We start from the raw sequence: 20116 nt of genomic DNA, 5'->3' as shown, positions 1-20116 counted from the left end.
AGGGCAAGAAGACGGACCCAGGAAACTACTGGCCAGTCAGCCTCACTTCCATCACTGGAAAGGTGATGGAATAGATCATTCTGGAAGTCATCACCACGCAAATAAAAGAAGATCATCAGGAGTAGTCAGCATGGATTCCCCTAGGGGAAATCATGCTGACCAATCTGGCAGCCTTCTATAATGGCACGGCAGGATGGGTCAACGAGGGGAGAGCAGTGGATGTTGTCTACCTTGACAAAAGCAAGGCTTTTGACACTGTCTCCCATAACATCCTCATAGCTAAGCTCAGGATATGTGGGTTAGATGAATGGACACTGAGGTGGATCAAGGACTGGCTGAACGGCAGAGCTCAGAGAGTTGTGATCAGCCAAGGAGAATCCAATTGTATTCAAACTGTTTATCAACAACCTGAATGAAGGGATAGAATGGGCCCTGAACAAGTTTGCTGATGACACTGGGAGGAGTGGCTGATACATCTGAAGGCTGGGCTGCCATTCAGCATGACCTCAAAAGCCTGGAGAAGTGGGTGTAGAGAATGAAGTTCAACAAAGGCAAGTACAGGGTTCTGCACCTGGGGAGGTGTAACCCCAAGTACCAGTAACCGGCTGGGGGCTGACCTGCTGGGAAGCAGCCCTGCAGAGAAGGACCTGGGAATCTTGGTGGATGACAAGTTGTCTAAAAGCCAGCCATGTGTCCCTGTGGCCAAGAGGGTCAATGGTATCCCTAGGGGATACCATTCCTGAAAAGTCAGTACCATTCCTTCCACCAGGAAGAGTGTAGCCAGCAGGTTGAGGGAGATGACCTCTACTCAGCCTTAGTGAGACTACATCTGGAGTGCTGTGTACAGTTCTGGTCTCCACAGTTCACAAAAGACAAAGAGCTAGAGAGGGTCCAGCAGTGCCTGCAAAGATGATGAGGGGACTGGAGCATCTCTCTTATGAGGAGAGACTGTGGGAGCTGGGCCTGTTTAGTCCAGAGAAGTCTGAGAGGGGATCTTGTCAATACATATAGATATCTCAAAGGCAGGTGTCAAGAGGATGGTGACAGACTCTTTTCAGTCGTGTGCAGTGACAGGACGAGGAGTAATGGCCTTAACCTAAAACACAACAAGTTCCACCTCAATATGAAGAAGAACTTTATACTGAGGATGGCAAAGCACTGGAACAGGCTGCCCAGGGAGGCTGTGAAGTCTCCCTCTCTGGACACATTCAAAATCCACTTGCTTGGACATGTTCCTGTGCCACTTGGATGTTCTCCTGTGTCACCTGCTCTGGGTGCCCTGGCAGAGGGTTTGGACTGAATAATCTCCAGACATCCCTTCTAACCCTAATGATTCTGTGAATCTGTGATTAAGAAATGAGTTAGTACTTCAGAAATAGAAACAGTTTTAAGTTTTTGGGCCCCTCTCTCCAAGAGAGATACTGAGGTGCTTGAGCATGTCGAGACAAAGGCAATAGAGCTGGTGAAGGGTCTGGAGCACAAGCCTGACAAGGAACAGCTGAGGGAGCTGATTTTGTTTATCCTGGAGAAAAGGAGGCTTGGGGGGGATCTTATTGCTCTCTGCAGCTGCCTGAAAGGAGGGTGCAGCCAGATGGGTGTTGGGCTCTTCTCCCAAGTAACAAATGACAGGATGACAGGAAATGGTCTCAAATTGCACCAGAGGAAGTTTAGATTGGGTATGAGGGAAAATTTCTTCCCCAAATGGGTTGCCAAACACTGCCCAGGGAAGTGATGAGTCACCATCCCTGCAGGTATTTAAGATGTGTAGATGTGGTGGTGCTTGGGGGTATAGTTTAGTGTTGAATTTGGCAGCGTTGGGTAAGAGTTGGACTTGATGATCTTTGAGATCTTTTCCAACCCAAACAATTCTGTGAATTTACCTTTTCCAACCTTAACAATTCTATGAATCTATGATTCTAAGTTTTGTATTTCTGAGATTACAAGGTCCAGAGCCAGAGAAAGATCAAGGAAAAAAAAAAAAAAATTAAGAATGCTCTTGTCACTAGTTTGAGTTAAAACTCATGGACCACAAAATTTGAAATCTAGAGTAATTCCATTAATTTTGACATTATTAGTTAACCTGCCAGAAACAACTGCTGCAATAAAGGCACAGAAAATACGAATTTCCATGCCACAGTATGAAGACTTGTTTTCTATTCCACTCTAAACTAAAAAAATCCTGTATTTGACGGTCCCAGATAAGTAGACAAACATGAAAAAGTATGACATATTTTACCTTATCTCATTTCCACAGATACTTTCATTTGATTTTTTTAACTGACAATTCAGTTAAATGTAGCTCATTTCTGCTCTATTTGCCCTTAACAAAGAGACCGCCAAACTTCTATAAAGAAGTATTCAGATATAAAATGTCAGCAGAAAACATGCCAGCACATCATCATTCAAAATACCACAACCTTCTTTGCAGAGACTCAGTTGTCAGTTCAAGTTTTAAGAACAGTTTTCGTAAGGATGATATAGGTAACACTACAGCTGAATAATTGGAAATTCTTGGACCACAAGCTGTATCTACAGAGGAAATGAATATATAAAAGATTAATGATGTTTGATTGTGCTAGATCTCTTTGGGCCTCTCTGTGTGTAGGTCTCACTTTTTTCTTTGTGTTACATAACTTATTTTTAGCGTTTACCAAACATAGAACTCAACAAAGATGCACTGGCTGTTATAAAAAAAGTCCATCCAATAGATAAATAAAGCCCCAAATAAATATTTTCTACCTTCCTGTATCATCATTACTGAGTATCCAAACCATCTGACAGGAGTATAAATAAATCTCATAAATATGTCAGACATGGCCCTGTCTGAATGACAGCAAATGAAAAAACAAAGCAGAAAGAATAAATGGAGAAGAGGCTGAAAAGGCTGAAAGATAAGGACAATAGGGAAACCATTGCTGGTTTTTATTGCAGAATTAAGAGAGGCAGCACAGATGACAGCTTTGAAATGGATTTACAATCTCAACAGTACTCCTTATGATATGTCTCTGATCAGGGTTGTAAACACATTTATAGGGAGAGCCAAATATAATAAAAGATCACTTCCTCTGAATAAATAAATCCAAGTCTGTTGTACACATAAGGAAATAAAACTTGAGTACACACTGCTTCTCACAAAGGGCCAATTTTCTGTCTAGATTTTAAAAAATTATATGATAACATACTGGGCTAATGGATATACCATGTCAAGGTTTGGGGTGAGTCCTCTCCAGTTTATATTATACCATATTTGGATTTCTGCTTCATACTTCTAAATTCTGACTTTTTTGCTCCTAAAAGTTGGCATGCATAATGCAGGCAGTGTTAAGCCACTGGAAGCCCAGGCTAATTAAAAATTCAAGAAAGTTTATTTGAGGCATAGATCATAACTGTTGGGAATAGCAAGTTCAGTCATGCCTCAGAAAAAGTATCAATGGATTTGAATTTCAAATGGTGACATTAAGGATAGACAGTAACGTAGTGAGGTAGCCATTCTTTCTCTTCTCCAAATTCAAAACCATTCTGTGAGCAAAGAAATATACCTGTAAACCTGAATGTATTTTCAAACATTTGAGAGACATCTGTTGAAGAATCCTTACGTTTTAAAGGTGTCACAGCTAGTGAAGACAAACAGTAAGTTGGCTTCTCAGAGAAAACACAGTATTACTTCTTACCATGAACCACAAAGGTACAAAGAAAGGTCTTCCTGTTCTAGCTGTTGTTACAGAAGCAGGGGAATGAGACACTTTACACCTTCCCACACAGGAGAAATTGAAAATTCTGCTTTTAGGCATTGCCTGAAGGGAGTTCTGCATGCTAGGGATGGATTTCTGAATTAGACTTCATACAAGTATCTCCCAAAATGATACTTATTTGCAAGCACATTCCTTGACCTTAGTTCAGGTTCAGCCCAGTGACGTAAAAATGGGCAGAGGCCAGAAACACTTACTCCACTGTACATGGTTATAGAATCATAGAATTGTTTGGGTTGCAAAAGACCCTTAAGATCATTGAGTCCAACTGTAAATCTGGCACTGCCAAGTCCACTAGGATCAGTACAGCACAGTAATTCTTCCATCTCATCACCACATAGAAAACGAGTAACCACTTTTTCTAGACCTTTCTTTCTAATTTTTTGTTTCAATTTTTAAAAAATGTTGCACACATGAACTGCAGTATGGCAACATGATCTTTCTTCAGTTTCATGAAAGCTTGCAGACACACTGAGACCCCGAGGCTTCAGAAACAATAGGCTGGAAGCCAACACTTGCTGAGAGCCATGCCAGCTGGCTGGTGAGCACGCTGCCAGCCACAGAAATGAGCCAAATGAGCCTTACTCATAGCCCATGCGAGTGTGCCCTGCACACCCACTACTGCAGGCACATTAAAGAAGAGAGCAAAGTAACAAGTTATGAAAGAAATGGCATTAAATACTGGTATACTTCATGCTTATCTTTTTGGTATGTAAAAATCACACGTTTTACAGATTCACTGGCCATATTTTAAACACTACTATAAAAAAGCTCATAGATGGTGCAAAAAATACAGCTATTCTGATGGCCACTCTCTGTCTTATTAATGCCACTTACGAGTTAGCCACATGCAAGAACCTCAGGTCAAGTACAATTTGACTGCTTTGTATGTGCACCTTATATAGACAACCTGTGTATTTTAAATACAGCACTATCTCCTTCCATTGTTGAGGGTTCCTTGATTTTCTCTTTCTGAAAGTTGTAATTTAATTTCCCAAATTAATATTTAATTATTTTGTTAGGCAATTTACATGAAAACTAAAGTAAAATAAAGAAACATTTTGCAAAAAAGCCTATTAATGAAGAATAAAGAGCAACAGCATCAGGTTGCTTATGCTAACTCTAACAAGACGGAGACCCATTTTGGGTCTTCTAGAAATCTCTGCCAGCACATTACAATTCATGGGAGACTTTCTAAACATACCTCTTGATCTGTGAAGATCTCAATGAAGTTCTGGAAGGAGAAGGATCCTGACTGAAGAATGAGTTCTCCTGTGTTTTCAAAGCACTGGCCAGTTAGAACAAGGAGCTTGTGCCTTGCAGCATCTGTGATCATTAAGCGCACCTAAAGTGAAGAAGAGAAATACATCAATAATGGGAGCAACCACGTGTTTCAATATTCCACTGAGAACACACAGTTTATCTCTCCTAATTTAAAACCAGTGTCTGGAACAGGACTCTCAAAACATTATGGAGTTATAGTGCTGTTTACAAAAGACAATGAGAAAGGGGAAAATGTGAAAAAAGGAAGGGCAAGATGCAATCAGAAAGAAGGTCTGAATAATAAATCAAATTAATGACATGGAAAAAACAGCAAGGAGCAGAACAGAACACAACTTGAATGAAGAAATAATTTTTTTAACAACAAACTTACTCATAGGGTAGCTCTTGGTTTACTTTTACAGAATTGTATCAGGACAACCTTGGTAAACTATTTAAGAGCAGATGCTTGTTACTTTATCTGACCCTCACTACAGCTACTAATTATTCTTGTTTACCACTCCCAAGGGGGAGACTTATGTGCATGCTAAGAGAAAGCCATATAGTCTAAATTTAGGAACAAAACTAAACAAAATGTCTGTAAGATTCTGTACTGTTAAGTAAATGCTTTGCAAATACTTTGAAAGTCTTACTGAACACTGAAAAACCAATTCAGCCTATGGTAAGCTATGAATTTCAAGTCCACTAATTACTCTATTAAGGAAGAATTAAATCAAACCAGAATAGTGATTCCAGAATAAGGCTATTGACATATTAAACTAAATGAGCAAATAAGCAGAATCCATCTGGGACAGCTCCACATGATATTGCATCCAAGCTCCATCTCCATGGAGATGACACAATCAACTCAGCTCTCCTAGCAAGATATTCTTCCCAAGGTTTATATTGATTGTTAAGCAATCAGTTGTTCTAAATAACTCTTGAGAATGCTGGGAGGCTGAGCCAGGAAGGCTTAACCTGAATCTTTGCTGAACAACTCATGTTTTCAGTACAACTAGAAAACAGACGCTGGAGTGTATGTATCTAAAAGAAGGTCCCAACTCTACCGTGTCTTCACTGTTATTTTATTAAATAAGTGACCCTGATGCTGGGCACCAGAAAGTTTCTTTAACTAAATGTAGGACTAATGCTGGTCTGCCACTAATTGCACTAAATAATTATAAATTCAGAAAGATCATGTATGGATTGAGTGTATCTATTTCTATTTCAGACAAAAATATAGATAAGTGCAAACATTTTTCTCATGTGCATTGCTCTAATCTTCTGTTATCACTCTATTAAAACTGTATCAGAACTGCCTTCCTCTTCTAAGTTTTCTTTTGTTGCTGCCAACAAAATGATGAGCAGTGCACACCAGTCTGATAACTTTTGTGTAACCTCAATACATTTTCCAACAGTAAAACTACTTCCTGACTTGTGAGCCACTGATAATGTGACTGTCATATAATTCCCCTTCAACCTACTTTAATAATTGACAATAAAGTATGTTCTGCAGAGCTAGAAAACTATGCCAAGAAAAAAAGTAAGTATTTTCAGATTGCAGAGCATGATGTGTTCACATGGAAGACCTTAAGAGACACATAAATTCTGTGTCTGGGTACAAATAAGGTTTTTTGAAGGACTACCAGGAATTTGTCTCCTGGTTTCAAGACCACTCAGTTTCAGAAGAAATACTGCAATCTGGTAATTCCATTCAGTTTAACAGTTGGTTGAAGTTCAAAACTGGTTCAAGTAAGTGCACAGCAAGATGTAGCCTCAGACAAAACAGAGGTTAAGATGGAGTATGAACAGAGACGGGCACATCAGCAGGTCAGTGGTTTCCCAGACTCACAGTACAGTCACAGGAACATTAAAGCAACAGAGTGGGGACTTCCTAAAAAGGAAGTAAATGTTCATCGGGGTTTTCTTCAGGAAACAACTATCGATCTCTCTTTGGGCCTCTTTCTTAGGGGAGGTATTTGGCATTTGACAGAACATGACAGGAGCTCCGGGCACAACCATGCTTGGACTACCAGCAGGTAAGGCTATTAGCAGCCAGATTAGCAGGTATATTTTATTTCTTTCTGGGTCTTTTTTTGTTTCGGTTTGGTTTTCTTTTTATGCTGTCGTTTTACTTTGGTTTGTGTTTTGTTTCTTTGTGTGATTTGCTTTTTCTTGAGTGAATAGATTCCAGTTCCTCTTCTGGTGAAGTGAGAACTTCATGGTGTATCTCTGTCTCCCCCAGATTTCCAGACCCTGGAAATCTCTGATATATGAAATTAAGTTTTATGTTTGCCATAGTGAACAGATAATGTCTACTCCAACCTCTGATTTAATTCTGCCACCTCTTTCTGATCGTCTCTTTCTGAATTCTATCTATTCAGAGCCTTGCTTAGCCAGCCAAGTTAAATCTCATCTTGTAACATCTGACTGTGACCAGTTTGGCAGGATGAAAGCAAAGTAAAAATCGCCTCCCACAGTCTAGTGAGATAAAATTTACAGTAACATAGCCAAACATCTTCCAGAGCCAAAGGAGTAAGCCCAGGGTTCAGAAATCATTAATGGGGGTCAGATCATGTTCTTCCATGTAGTCATCCATCAAAGGAATGACAAGCAACAGTAACAGAAATAGCATTTCCCTGCTTTTGGCAGTTTTTTGTCCCTTCTACCCCTCCACACACGCACACACTTGATAGCTTTTTACTCTGAATGAATGCATAGAGAGCTGCTATCCTGGTGACCCCCTTGTCCTTACCAAGCACCTCTAATGGCTTGTAAGAGATCTCCATGCATTGTATTTTAGTAAATAAGTTGCCATTAACTAAGGTGACTTTTCAATTTCTACAGCTTCAGAAATTTCATTTGTTTTGGAGTCCTTTCTTCTGTTTGTGTTCAACATCATTCAGCAGTTGACAGCAAAATAGTTTTTTCACCAGTTACCACCAGCAGAATCACTTCATCTCCCAACAGAATGAGACTGTGGCAGTGCTTCCCAGCACAGACCAGCAATGCAATTATCCCTATTATTTCAACCTTCAGTCTCACTAGCTAAATAGATCAATTTTGTCTTTGAGCTATACAATCAGTTCTTTGACCCTACTGAGTTCATAAGGAATTGGCAGTCCTCTTGTGGGCATTCTCCAGGGTTCACTAATCATGTCACATGCTTTTTGAACAACCTAGAGTCACCACCACATAGTTGGTAATTCTTCTCAGAGACCCAAATTTGTCCCTGGGCATCTTCAGGCACTTTCTTCATACATAAAATAGGCATCCAGAGCTACCAAACAATAGCAAAGCAGAAGAATAGCAGAGGCAGGTTCACCACAGTTGTCTCCACTCCATGAAGAAGATAATTTGATGCATTATGAGAAAAGGAATTCTGGGATCAGAGGTGTGTTTCTGTCCTATGCCTCTGACAATATGTCATGAGTCTGGGAAACCAGGGAAAAGATCAAGGGATGGGTGGCATTTTTCATGGTATTTATTCCAAATATACCCTTTCACTGACAGTCAGGATCTGCTCTCAGAGTCTGATAAGACTTTGAAAAATAGTATTTGAGTTTGTCAGTCTCTAAGCTGGCAGGCAGTGACTGTGCTCCATAATCACCTCCACCACATCTGCTTCAATGCTCTCAACATGTCCACTTAATGGAGCCTTTGTGATATGTCAAACAAAGTATTTCTGACTTACCTCGGTACTAACTGCTTCATCTGAGGGATTGATGAGGACTACAGTTTCTAAGACATCACTTCTGTGGTGAAGAATCTTCTGACCTGCAAGTGCAGAGAGGAAAAAAAGAAAAATTAAATTCAACCGTTATAAACCAGGATTTTCCATGAGTTTGCTGTATGTTTCATTGTGTCACAGCCCTCTGGTTGCCCTGGCTGGAGGAGTATCTGTAACTTACCTTTTTCTCACAGAGCTGGTGCAGGTAAGGGAGTAACCATCGTCAGCTGAGCATCTGACCCTGACAAACCAAGTGAAAACTAGAACCCACACTGCCAAAATGTTCCCTTCTGCCTTCCACTGGTATGGATTAACATTGGGACCCTGCAAAAAGTTCCCTATGGGGATTGTTAGACACTTGCCATGCTGCCCTGCTTCATCTTCCTCCTGCTTACAAAAGCTGGAGCAAGCAACGTCAAGCAACAAGAGTGACAGGGTGTACAAATAACATCTAGATCCTGAATTAGTAAATTCTGGGCAAGTTTGGAGCAGCCTTGCAGCGTACTGGCTTTCATACTTAAGTTTGTCTCAGTATTTAATAGTGATATTCATCTCATTGGGAGTGGATGCCAGAAAAACAAAACAGGACTGTTGATTTATTTTCCCCTTATGTTAATTGGCAAGTTCTTATCAGGGTCTCTTTCTGTGAGAACTGCTGTGAGATTAATTAGCATTGGATTGTCATTCAGAAACCCAGACTGATAATTAGTCTAAAAAACCAGAAGAGCTCTCCCTTCTGAGCAAACTGCTTGGCGCAATATTAATCAATTAAAATAATTAGTTAGGCTTAAAAGGGAGTACGGGACACAGACCTATCTGCCAACTTAGAAAAACTCCCCTGTAAAGAGACATAAATTAACAAGGCTGAGGATGGTCAGGCTGAAAAGAGCTCCACATGCCTGAGAGCATTGTGTGAGAGGAAGGGCAGCCAGCCATTCCCACAGTGTCCCTGACTGGGGCAGGCTCGGTGCTGCCCTACCTGCCCCAGCAATGCCCTCTTCCTCGCTGACCTGCCTGCACCACTCCTGCCTCCTTCTTCCTCCTTGCCTTGAGCTCCCACTCTGCTGTGTCTGTTGCTGTTGCTCTGGGGAATCTCTACATTTATAAGCATGTGAGCTTGCAATCAAATGATAGAAAGTGATGGAGGAAGAAAATAAAAATAGTGCTCTCAAGTAAAATGTGAGATAGAGTTGTAGTCTATTCTCTTGTGCATGACAGTGCCTAGAAACTTAGGAATAATATCTATTTAGTTAGAAGAAACTTAGTTTTCTTAACATGTATTTTTTCTGCTATACTTCCTTGAAAGAAGGAGACAGATTATATATTACAAAAGGGGAAGAGGGCAGGTCTCTCTCCCTCTGCAACATCCATTTCTGGTATTACCCTTTGCAATTAAATTGATTTTTATAGTTTTGCTTCCTGGCCTATCAGAAATGCACATATAAAACTCCAGTCAGTAAAACATCCAGATAGCTCTGTTACTGCAGGCTCCTTCAGAAGATGATCCATGCTCTGATATTTTAGTTGTTTGCCAGATTTCACTTAAATTAAGAGATTAGGCAGAGTTTATTGAATCTAATCGTCAAGGAAATGAAAGAAATCATCACCCTTTAGCAGACACTGAAATTTCTTGCTTAATAATTGGTGACACTGAGCACATACTTTGCTTCAGGCCAGACTAAGCCTCATATATCATTAGACATGAACAGATTAAACACAGGTAGAAAAGAAATGCAATTAGCCACATGCAAAGTTACACAAAGATGCATAGCTTTCACTAGGCTCAAAGCACATACCTAGGACTTAACTGAAGCTGCTCCAAGTCGTGTGTCTGTGTAGCTGGGAAGGATCTGACCCGAGGAATCACAGCTCCTGGTGACCAACACTAATTGTGGTTACTTACATCCTAGCAGACTCCCTGCTGTAGCAGTTGTATGGGTTCATGGGCCCTGAGACTGATTTCCAGAGGCAGGCAGGTGTTGGCTGCACCATGTACATGGTGCCCACTCAGAGATGCATGTGTGACTGTCTCCCTCTTCAACTCCTTGGCATAAACATGTTACTGATTATCATACAGGGTGGGGACCCAGCACTGGCAGGGTGTGAGTCACTACACGGGCTCCCATGCCATGGAACACCTGGGAAGTTTGCAGCTACTTGCTGATGTCAATAACATGGTCCCATGTCACCGATTGCATAATAAAAGAGACTTTGAAAAACTATTTGCAACTTTGTAGGAGCAACACAGGCTTGCTGCCCAGGTTGATATCCTCAGCTGGAACAAAAGAAAGTCTCACATAGGAACAGTTTTATCAGACAAATTAACTATCACAGTGTGGGAACAGAAAGCAGCAGCAGCACTTCATAAACTGGCAAGAGACTGCGACTTACTAAATTACAGATGGAGTGGGAGAATCTGAGACTTGTGTAGATCTGGGGTTGCTTCAACTACTGGATTTTTGCAGCCTCTCTCTACACATGCGACAGATCATTTCTGTGATTTGACAGAGGAAGAAAGGAAGAAACTTCCATGTTGCACAGGAGTGGTTGGGTGGATAGATTTTACCTGTTTATAGTTTCTGGAAAGCAGAAACAAAGCCGCTTCTAAAGACTTCCATATATAAATACTATTTTTGTTTGGAAGAAATCTAAATATCTGCTCATATTTTGATTTTATTAATTAAAGCTTCAAATGAAAAACTGATATGAGCAAAGAGTCTTGGCAGCTGTTTGATTCAGAACAAGAACAGAGAGGAGTAATAAGCATGTAAAAATTGCTTAAAGAGTGGCTTTTGCATTCATCAACCCAATTTCTATGGCCATAGGATCCTAATGTCCCCTGGCTCATCCGAATATCAATGGCATCTATTGTGTGATTATTGAGATGGGGATAGTGTTAGTCACATTTCCTAGAAAAGTGACTGAACAGATTTCTTATCTTACACAGTCAATTTTTTCAGGCCAATCAAGCAGCACGATCATGAGGGCCACTTTTAACAGTGACTATGTTAAATTCATGCAAACACAAAGTGCAAATGAATGGCAAGGGAAAGAAATCAGTCCTCATTCAAGTTTTGTTTAACCAAGCATCACTCCTGACACACAGTTTTTCTTGGGCATGCCTGTGTGACCCAACCCATGGGTGTGCATGCTGTAAGAGGCTACTCAACACAGGGGTTCCCACCAGCTTCTCCTGCCACCCCAGGTAGACATCAACATTCACTTGTTCCCTATCAATGCCATTTCCACACAAAGTAAACACAGAGGAAGCGGCAAATCCTGTGGTGATTCTTGGCAGAAAGGGTGAAAGGAGTATTCTCCCTGAAAGTATTCCTTCTCCCTGAAGGTGGTAACTGTTTGACACCTGATCTGGCATTCAAACACATTTCTCTGGCAACTTTAAACATCTCTTGTTTTTCATTGTAAAGAACTTCAAAGTATCGTTTCACCACCAGAAGACATGACTGCTGTGTTACGTCAGCCACCGTGCTGGGTGGTGTTAACAGATGGCACAGCTTGCAAGGCTGGCTAATGAAACTTCCCACAATCCATGAATATGCGATGACCTCTCTGCAGCTAGAAACGTTCAGTGCTCTGCACTTATAAGTAGCTCCAATGCCCAGGTCCCTCCAGCTGCCCCTTGTCTTGTGGAGGAATTTCTGGACACTCAGGGAGAAATCCTCTAAAATGAACCATAAAACATCCATCCCTTGAGTTCTAAGGATGCTGAGACTCTTGAAAGACAGTATTGGAGCTTGCCAGTCACTGTGCTGGGAAGCAATAACTGATGCTTAAGAATCATCTCAACTACAATCCCTTTCAGATTTACCACGTCTGATGAAGGTTATTGGAGTGTTATCATACCCCTTGCACATGACACATTTAAAGCAATACATTCCTTTGGAAAAAAAAGAGCTTTTTGTGTAGCCAACAGTAATCTAATAACTCACACATTTTAAGTAACTTCAAACTGCTCACTGTTTCATCTGCTATTTCTAGTGTAGACTCCAAATTTGTCCTCCAAAACCAGATGTGCTAACTTTGTGTTCTTCGTGGTTGTTCTATGTTATCAGCAGAGTGCTCAGAGTCTGGATGACTGGTCATCTGATGGTTGCTATGTCTTGTACTAACTGAATAAATCTATTTTTCCTTGTTTTCAATACAAAGATCAATGGGTATAAATTGTCAAATAATACAGTAATCGTGACCAGCCCCAAATATCCCCATTGTCTGCCTGGAGGCACTACATTGCAACAACATTTCCAGGCCACAGAGAAAGGAACAAGATCCCCTTTTACAGCAGATTATTAATTATCTGAAGAAATCTTGCATAAATGATATGGAGCACTCCATCCTCTTTACCTTCTTTGTTGAGCATGCTAAGCTTCCTGCTGAACTAAACTGCAAGCTGGAGAAACCGGTAAGTGTACAGCGCTGAGGAAGGTAGTGATTTTACAGAGTCACTGAAGCAAATTCTGATGTTGTAAAAATCTGGAGTTCTATAACTGCAAGTAAGAAGAAAATGATTTGCAGACCTGATGAAGAAATGGCTATCTAATATCCAGGCACTGGACTACAAGAACAGGACTTCAGAAAGCTTATTCCAGGAAAGCTCTGAAAGCCCTGTAGGTGATGCCAGGGAATGCGGAGCGGAATCATTCAGTCTTGTAACTAGCTGACACAATGGGGAGTGCATAACACAGGCATAACTTCATTTATACCAGAGATGATAGATTCACTGCCTCCAGGGCTCAATTCAGCCCAATGGCGTCTTAAATTTAGGCTGTCTGCAAGGAAGGTGTAGTAATTTTTTTCCAGCAATAACTCCTATCTATGTACAAATATCAGAATACTTTACACATTTCTAGGTGAAAAGAAAATCCTGTTAGGATGCTGAGCTAGTGTGACACCTGTGAACAAATCTAACAATGAGCTAACATTGCTGAGCCCTCGGTGTGACACCTGTGAACATATCTAACAATGAGCTAACATTGCTGAGCCCTCTGATGGAGACCAAGATTTGGGAGAATGACACTAACTGCAAAGTGTGACTGTTTTCCTTGCCATCATTTAAACCTGCTTGCTCTGGACCTGATGGTTAGTTAGGATTCATATCTAATATGATTCTTACAGAGAATTATGTGTTATCTCTGCAAAGTTAGGTTAATCTTTTTTGCATCTGATCAGCTGGAATACTAAACTGTGTTGTGACTCTCCAGAAAGCATAAATGTCTTGTTTATTTTCTCTCTCTCCCTGCATGAATAGAATTGATATTTGAGTTTCATTTGGTTCAGCTGCAGCCTGGTGATAGTTAAATACTTTTCCTATCCACATTTGACTTTCAACAATTTATTAACTACAAGTCCTGAGAGGCGATGTCCTGCAGTGTGTTGTATTTTTTCATATTTAAGCTCACATTTATTTAATGAAATAAAGCCAGTTGCATACAATTTCATTTTTGTTCTTGGTTAAGTCCTTATCTGTCAGATCTCATTTTGGTTTATACCTCCAGATAATAACAGAGCCCTGAAAGTAGGGGGTTAGACAGAAGATGATTATGCAGTCTGAACACTGACTGCGAGATTCAGCCTCCAGTTACTGTACACGAACCGAGTTCACCAATCCTTGCTCAGGACTCTTAGACAGAAGTGAGAGAATGCAAGTTGACCTGTTTGCACTAATTTTCATAGGTGGATTTGTACTTTCTGCCTCAAACTTTAATACTTGCAGACTTACGAACTGAGCTGTGCTAGGAGCTGCTGCAAGAACTACAAGTGATTGCAGGGACCTCACTGATCGGCGACCATTCCCCCTGAAATATCCTGAAGTTAATTCAAGACATTACATCACCCTTTTCACACCCTCTTGATCAACAGACTAATTGTATCATCTTTTCACACTAAATATTGATTTCTTGCATGTTTGCCAACTTTGTGTGACATCTAATTTGCTGTCAAAATACAGCCATTTATCAAGTAGAAGCAAACTGCCGGCCTTTCACTCCCATCTGTTACTGTCAGGAAAATTAGTACTCTCAACTCTTGTTTCTCACCTTCAGAAAATGGTATTTCTCAGACAATTCTCGATACTTTACAATTTCAGGACTCTATGAAGAACTGCTAAAGCATTAAAAATCAAAGACTACCCTGAAAAGAAAAGTCAAAGCAAATCAGACTAAAGTACTATAACAAGAAAAGTTTACGTATTATAATTTTAATGCCTACTAAAATAGATTTATCTCCCAAAAAAGGGAATGTGCTACAAAAACTGAACCAAGTAGCCTAGAGTTTTCATTACTGATTTCACTGAGTGTCTGGACAGGAGTGAAATTTAAAACCAATACTTCTGAAGACCTCAATAAAACAATAGTCAAAAAAAAATACACTTGCTGTTTATATACTGAACTTGCAACAGTAGTGGAATCCAATGCTTCCAGTAAATGGATTCACCCTTTATTTTGTTTAAGAAAAAAATATACCCAATAGTCAGTCACAACAGCATCAATTTGTTCAATGAGTTCAGCTACAAGTTACTGCTGTGGAGCACTAAAGTTCATTACCAGTATGAAAAAAGACCAGCCTCTTTGTGAAGTGAATGCCTTTGATTGCTGGAGTACTTCTTGGATTAGGAAATCAAACATTCCTGATCCATCCTATGACAACCAATTGTTCCCAATACATATGATTTCATCTTTCTGGGGAAACTACACAATATCCTAGCCAGCTGTAGAGACAACAGATCCCTGGCAACAGTCTTTGCTTTCTTGTATGCTGCCACAGCCTTGCATGGCTGTCTCTGAATTCTGCCATTTCTGTTCCCCCATTGACCTGTGTCACTTAAAATTCACATGACAGGTAAAGCTTAAACCCCAGAAGCCTTGTACACCACCATTTAGCAGCACTGTGATTTCAGCCAGAGGATGGCAAGCACAGGTCTTAAATACGAACAGGAATAGCTGGAATTATGCTTTCCAGAAAGATAGTGCAGCTTTATGATCCTACTCCAAGAAATTATCTCCTGTGATTATAGGAAGGGGAAAACACGGAGTGTTTAGAGAATGGAGCAGTTTATTATCAGGGCAGAAAGAGAGGGAAGAGTGATGGGTGTTTATTAGAGGGCTATGCAACGTTCCTAGTCACGAGAATTGCCTTAACCAACATCACGGCTGTAGTCAGTGTAGCTTGAGAAGACAACACCTCTTTCCAACCCAAGTGTCTGACATGGGCTTTCACCAACAATTCATTTACCTGAAGCCACCATCTCCCTCATGAATCACTCTTCCAACCTTGAAACAAGCAGTTTCAGAGATGCTAGGGGACTGCTGCATTCATCAATTGGCTTGCCCTTTGATCCTTTTTATATGAATTATATAGCATTTTCCATTGTTTTCAAGGCAATATATTGCATTTATTAATGCTCCAGATAATTAAAATTTAAGATTTTCCTCCAATATATTCAGTTTCAGAGTGGCTTCCTGAAATGAATATTTTAATCTTATTGTAGAGTATTTCCACATATTGCTTTTGTATATTAAAACTCTATAGACACTGTGATCTTTAAACTACTACTTTCACAATTTATCTTTAGAACAGATCTGATAAGTGTGACAGAATTTTAATCTCATAAAATACATACAGAGAAACAATTTCTAAGGTCATAGAGAAACAGAAACATGAACCTTTAGAAGCCAACTAGAGTGCTGTAGCTAGCTTTTGGTTCTGCAAGTACATGACTATGTTGTGTTTTAGAAAATACTGAATACTTAAAAAGCTAAGCTATGAATAATGGATTTTTTTTTTAAATGAAACCTGTTAGCTATTCCCAGAGCTGAAATTCTTCTATAAACTACTTTCCTGGGTGTTATTTAACACTAACAATGTTATCACTGCAGTCCTAGAAACTCCAGCTTCAAATGGCAACAGAAAACAGAAACCAACATCCAGTGAAATTTAGGAGAAATTTGTATGGGACTGTCTGGGATAAAGCCAAGCAATTTCATCTCTTCCTCTCACAGATTCTGCATGTCACAAAATTGAGGCAGGAAGGTAGGTGAATGTGAGATTCTCTGCAAGCATTTTTCTTGAGTTACACATCTCAAGATTACAGAAGTAATAATCTCAAGAAGCTCTTAAAAGCAAGATAGTAAATCAACGGCAGTATACCACGGTCAGCCCTGTATTTTTAGGCTTTTTCATTGTCTCTCATTAATCTCTCTCCCATCCTTAAATCTTAATTACATAGAAAATGGCAACGATTGCTCTCGGATGCACTGCAGAACTGATCCGTAGACCTGGAGATTTAATTTTCAGCAGCACAGCACAGTGCCCTGGTACTGCATAGGAACTGGAAGCCAGCACACATCGCGATGGGAGACTGCAGTAATGCAGAGCTGACTCATGAGCCCTGAAGGTCAGTGAAAGCCCTCAACTGAAACTGCATTTGGGAGTGCAGTTACTGCATTACAGTACTGCAGGGAGAGAAGGAGAGCTGCGCAACATCAGACCTCTTCCACAGCCTTCTCCATCTAGAAAGAAGGAAAATTTCTTCTTTTACCTCTGGAAAACATCTCAGACCCAGGAACTAAAACAATCCTGAGGAGAGCAGACCACTTCCCAGGATAATTTATTTGAAATAGTCCCTGGAATATGGTATTTTAACTTTGGTCAGTTATTCAGAAAAGGAATCTCTCCCAACCGTGAAATAGCCAAATAAAATCTTATTTGGGAAAAATGCTACTTCTTTCTCAATACCTCTATCTCATACTTCACTGTTTAGCAAACACATCATACTTCATAATTCACAGGACTGGTTAGAAGCTTAAGTGTTCTTTTGTTATACCAAGTGACCGGTATATTCACATTACAGACAAAACTGTTTACTGGGCTTTTGAAGATGCTAAGCAGATTTGTGCACTAAACGTCCTTGGCAGTTTTTCCAAGAGCTGCTCTTTATGGGAAAAAGACAAGCCCAACCAACCAAACTATCTGGTTTATTTAATTACATCTTAAAGTATGATTGTGCTAATCTCCATTAATTAGCTTAGCATCTACCTCAAATCCAAGTGTACTCCACAGGAATATTGTCACTGAGGTCAATGAGGAATGGAAAAGGTTTTTTGATTATAAAGACCTGCTGTTGAAAACAAGATAGGAAACATCAGCAATTATGGTTCTCCGTAGTGATATTTAACCCAGTAGCCAAAAGCCTTCCTGTATGTCAAAAGAATACCCAACAACCTCAGTTAAATTTATTTTATTTCCTTTCAAATGTTGCCAAAGCTAAAACCTCTTTTTTACATCCTTTCACTTCACCTCCCTGTGCTGCAGCGCCTGGCTGTGCTGTTCAGCCCACACCATCCTGACTGCCAGGGAAGGGAAGTTTTTTCCTTTTCTCTGCAGCACATTCTGCAGATGCTTCCCTGCACCTCACCGCAACTCCCACCTTCATAAGCAAAATGGAGCACAGCAGCATCAGGGAAAAGATTATGTAAATTTAAAACATGTAGCAAATGGATAAATACTGACATATATATATCAGAAAAAAGTAATTCCAGAAGTTAGCCTTTCCTCTTCCCAGACATCTCTACCTGAATATATTTTAAGTCTTTTATTTCTCCTTAGGGAGAAGTATCTGCATTTTGATCACTTCAGAAGGTTTCTGCTAATGTTTCTAAATTGCTGCAGGCGTCTTACTAATGGGTTTTCATCACTATGGCAGCTGAAGCCAAACCCAAAGCTCCAATTAAAATCCTGTGGAGGACACTTTTGGTCTTGGTGTCATTACCTTACATGCAATTAAGTTTTAAGTTCACCTGCCATTCCTGTTGAAAATCTGACAAGTCTATACAACCTATAATGGCTTCACACACAGGGAATCTATTCTTTCCCTAGAGCACATTTTCTTTGCCATGTATTTATTAAAATTTCTCAGTTTAGGTACAATTTTTGTTCTTCCTCCTAGTTCAAATCAGAGAGGATTTCCTCACCTTGGCAGTGCATGAATAATGAATGACAGATCTGTTTGCAAGCACTAAGGCTGTTGCAGGAGCCTTGCACTGCAGATTAGACACTTTACTTTGCAGTATTTTAAAATTACTTATGGTTAAATCTTCCTACAGTCTGGCAATCATTAAATTTTCTTGGGGAAAAAACCCCACAGTTAATAACCCCCCCTTGATACCTGTACTGTAATGTTCATTATGTACCAGAAAACCCCTCTGCTGTTTGTCAAAATATCTCCTTAAATCATAATTTATCTAGTGATGCTCTTTGAAGAGCTGTGAAGTTCTTTCTCAAGTAACATCACAGCTTTATTGCTATTTCCTGAACAAATCACACAATCATCGTAACTGTATTACAGTGGAGAAGTTGTATTTTTTAATACTTGGGTATGCGTTTGTGCATTTTAGAAAACTGTCATTCTGTTGAATGTAGTATTACTTTCAACTAATTCACCACCTGTGGAATATCCCTGAGCCTCTGCAACCACTATGAAATATAACAAGATGCTCTGTTTGTAAGCCTTTAATGAGAACCAGGTATAAGATTTTCCCCTGGCAATCACCTGATTCCCAGCTCCATAGCAAAAATTGCTCAAAGCTTTTATTCTGTTTTACATATAAACAGTGTTGCTAATCAATTTCTGGATTAAATTCACTTTCCCTTTCTAGCAGCAACCACTTTCCTGGTCTGAAAGAGCAGAGCAACTGTTCCACCCCCAGGGAGAGCACAAGAGAGACTCTCTTAAAAGCCTCAAAACACCTTCCTTCTCTGATTCTTTACTGGATGTGTGCAGTTCTCCACTGTGATGGTTTTATACAAATTGAAAATGAAATATGAAATCGATTGCCTCTGTGTACAATACAGGCAAGTACTATTAATTAAGTCTAGGTTTTACAGAGAAGAAATTAGAGGGCACACCTGTTTCAGCACCAAGGGAACATTCTTTTGGGTTTCATTTCTGGAATTAAAACAAGCCATAAAGTAGTCCCTCCAGTCTTTGGCCTTTAACTTTCGGATGATGTGCTTAAGTACAACTAACTGAACTATATTATAAGGCAGAAAAAGACAGTACTATCCTCTAATTATAAAAAACACTGAGAGGGGGGAAAACCAGCACATATCTTCAGGAAATACAAACTCATATTCAAACATTATCTTGCACAGGGAATGTCTTTTAATACCTAAATAATAGGTATTACCTTTTAATACCTCTAAAATTTCATTAAGCAATTATCCCTATCAGTGGTTGAAACTGTCGTAACAAAAAGCAATGCATGAACAACAAATAGCGATAGCTCATACCCACTCATATAAGAAAAAAATACCCAGCAACAGAAGTCAGAGGACCTGGAAACCAGGAATCAATGAACCAGCA

The 20116-nt window shown here is 39.9% G+C and overlaps 1 protein-coding gene across 1 annotated transcript in view; it reads right to left on the bottom strand.

Annotated features, from left to right (window-relative positions):
* The window catches only part of MAP1B (microtubule associated protein 1B), a 72291-nt gene that overhangs the window by 15655 nt on the left and 36520 nt on the right, over positions 1-20116 (bottom strand). Inside the window, exons 3-4 of the mRNA XM_042013262.1 lie at positions 8704-8786; positions 4954-5094 (exon numbers count right to left, since the gene is read on the bottom strand). Coding sequence (XP_041869196.1) covers positions 4954-5094; positions 8704-8786 — 224 coding nt within the window. The remainder of the gene's footprint in view (positions 1-4953; positions 5095-8703; positions 8787-20116) is intronic.

The sequence above is a fragment of the Corvus kubaryi genome, unplaced genomic scaffold (genome assembly GCF_017639235.1).
Source record: "Corvus kubaryi isolate FWS band 111438036 unplaced genomic scaffold, C.kubaryi_AGA036_p1.0 split1-37296, whole genome shotgun sequence".
Classification (NCBI taxonomy): Eukaryota; Metazoa; Chordata; class Aves; order Passeriformes; family Corvidae; genus Corvus; species Corvus kubaryi.
The sequence above is the reverse complement of the archived record's forward strand: the minus strand, read 5'-3'. Positions and strand labels throughout refer to the sequence as shown.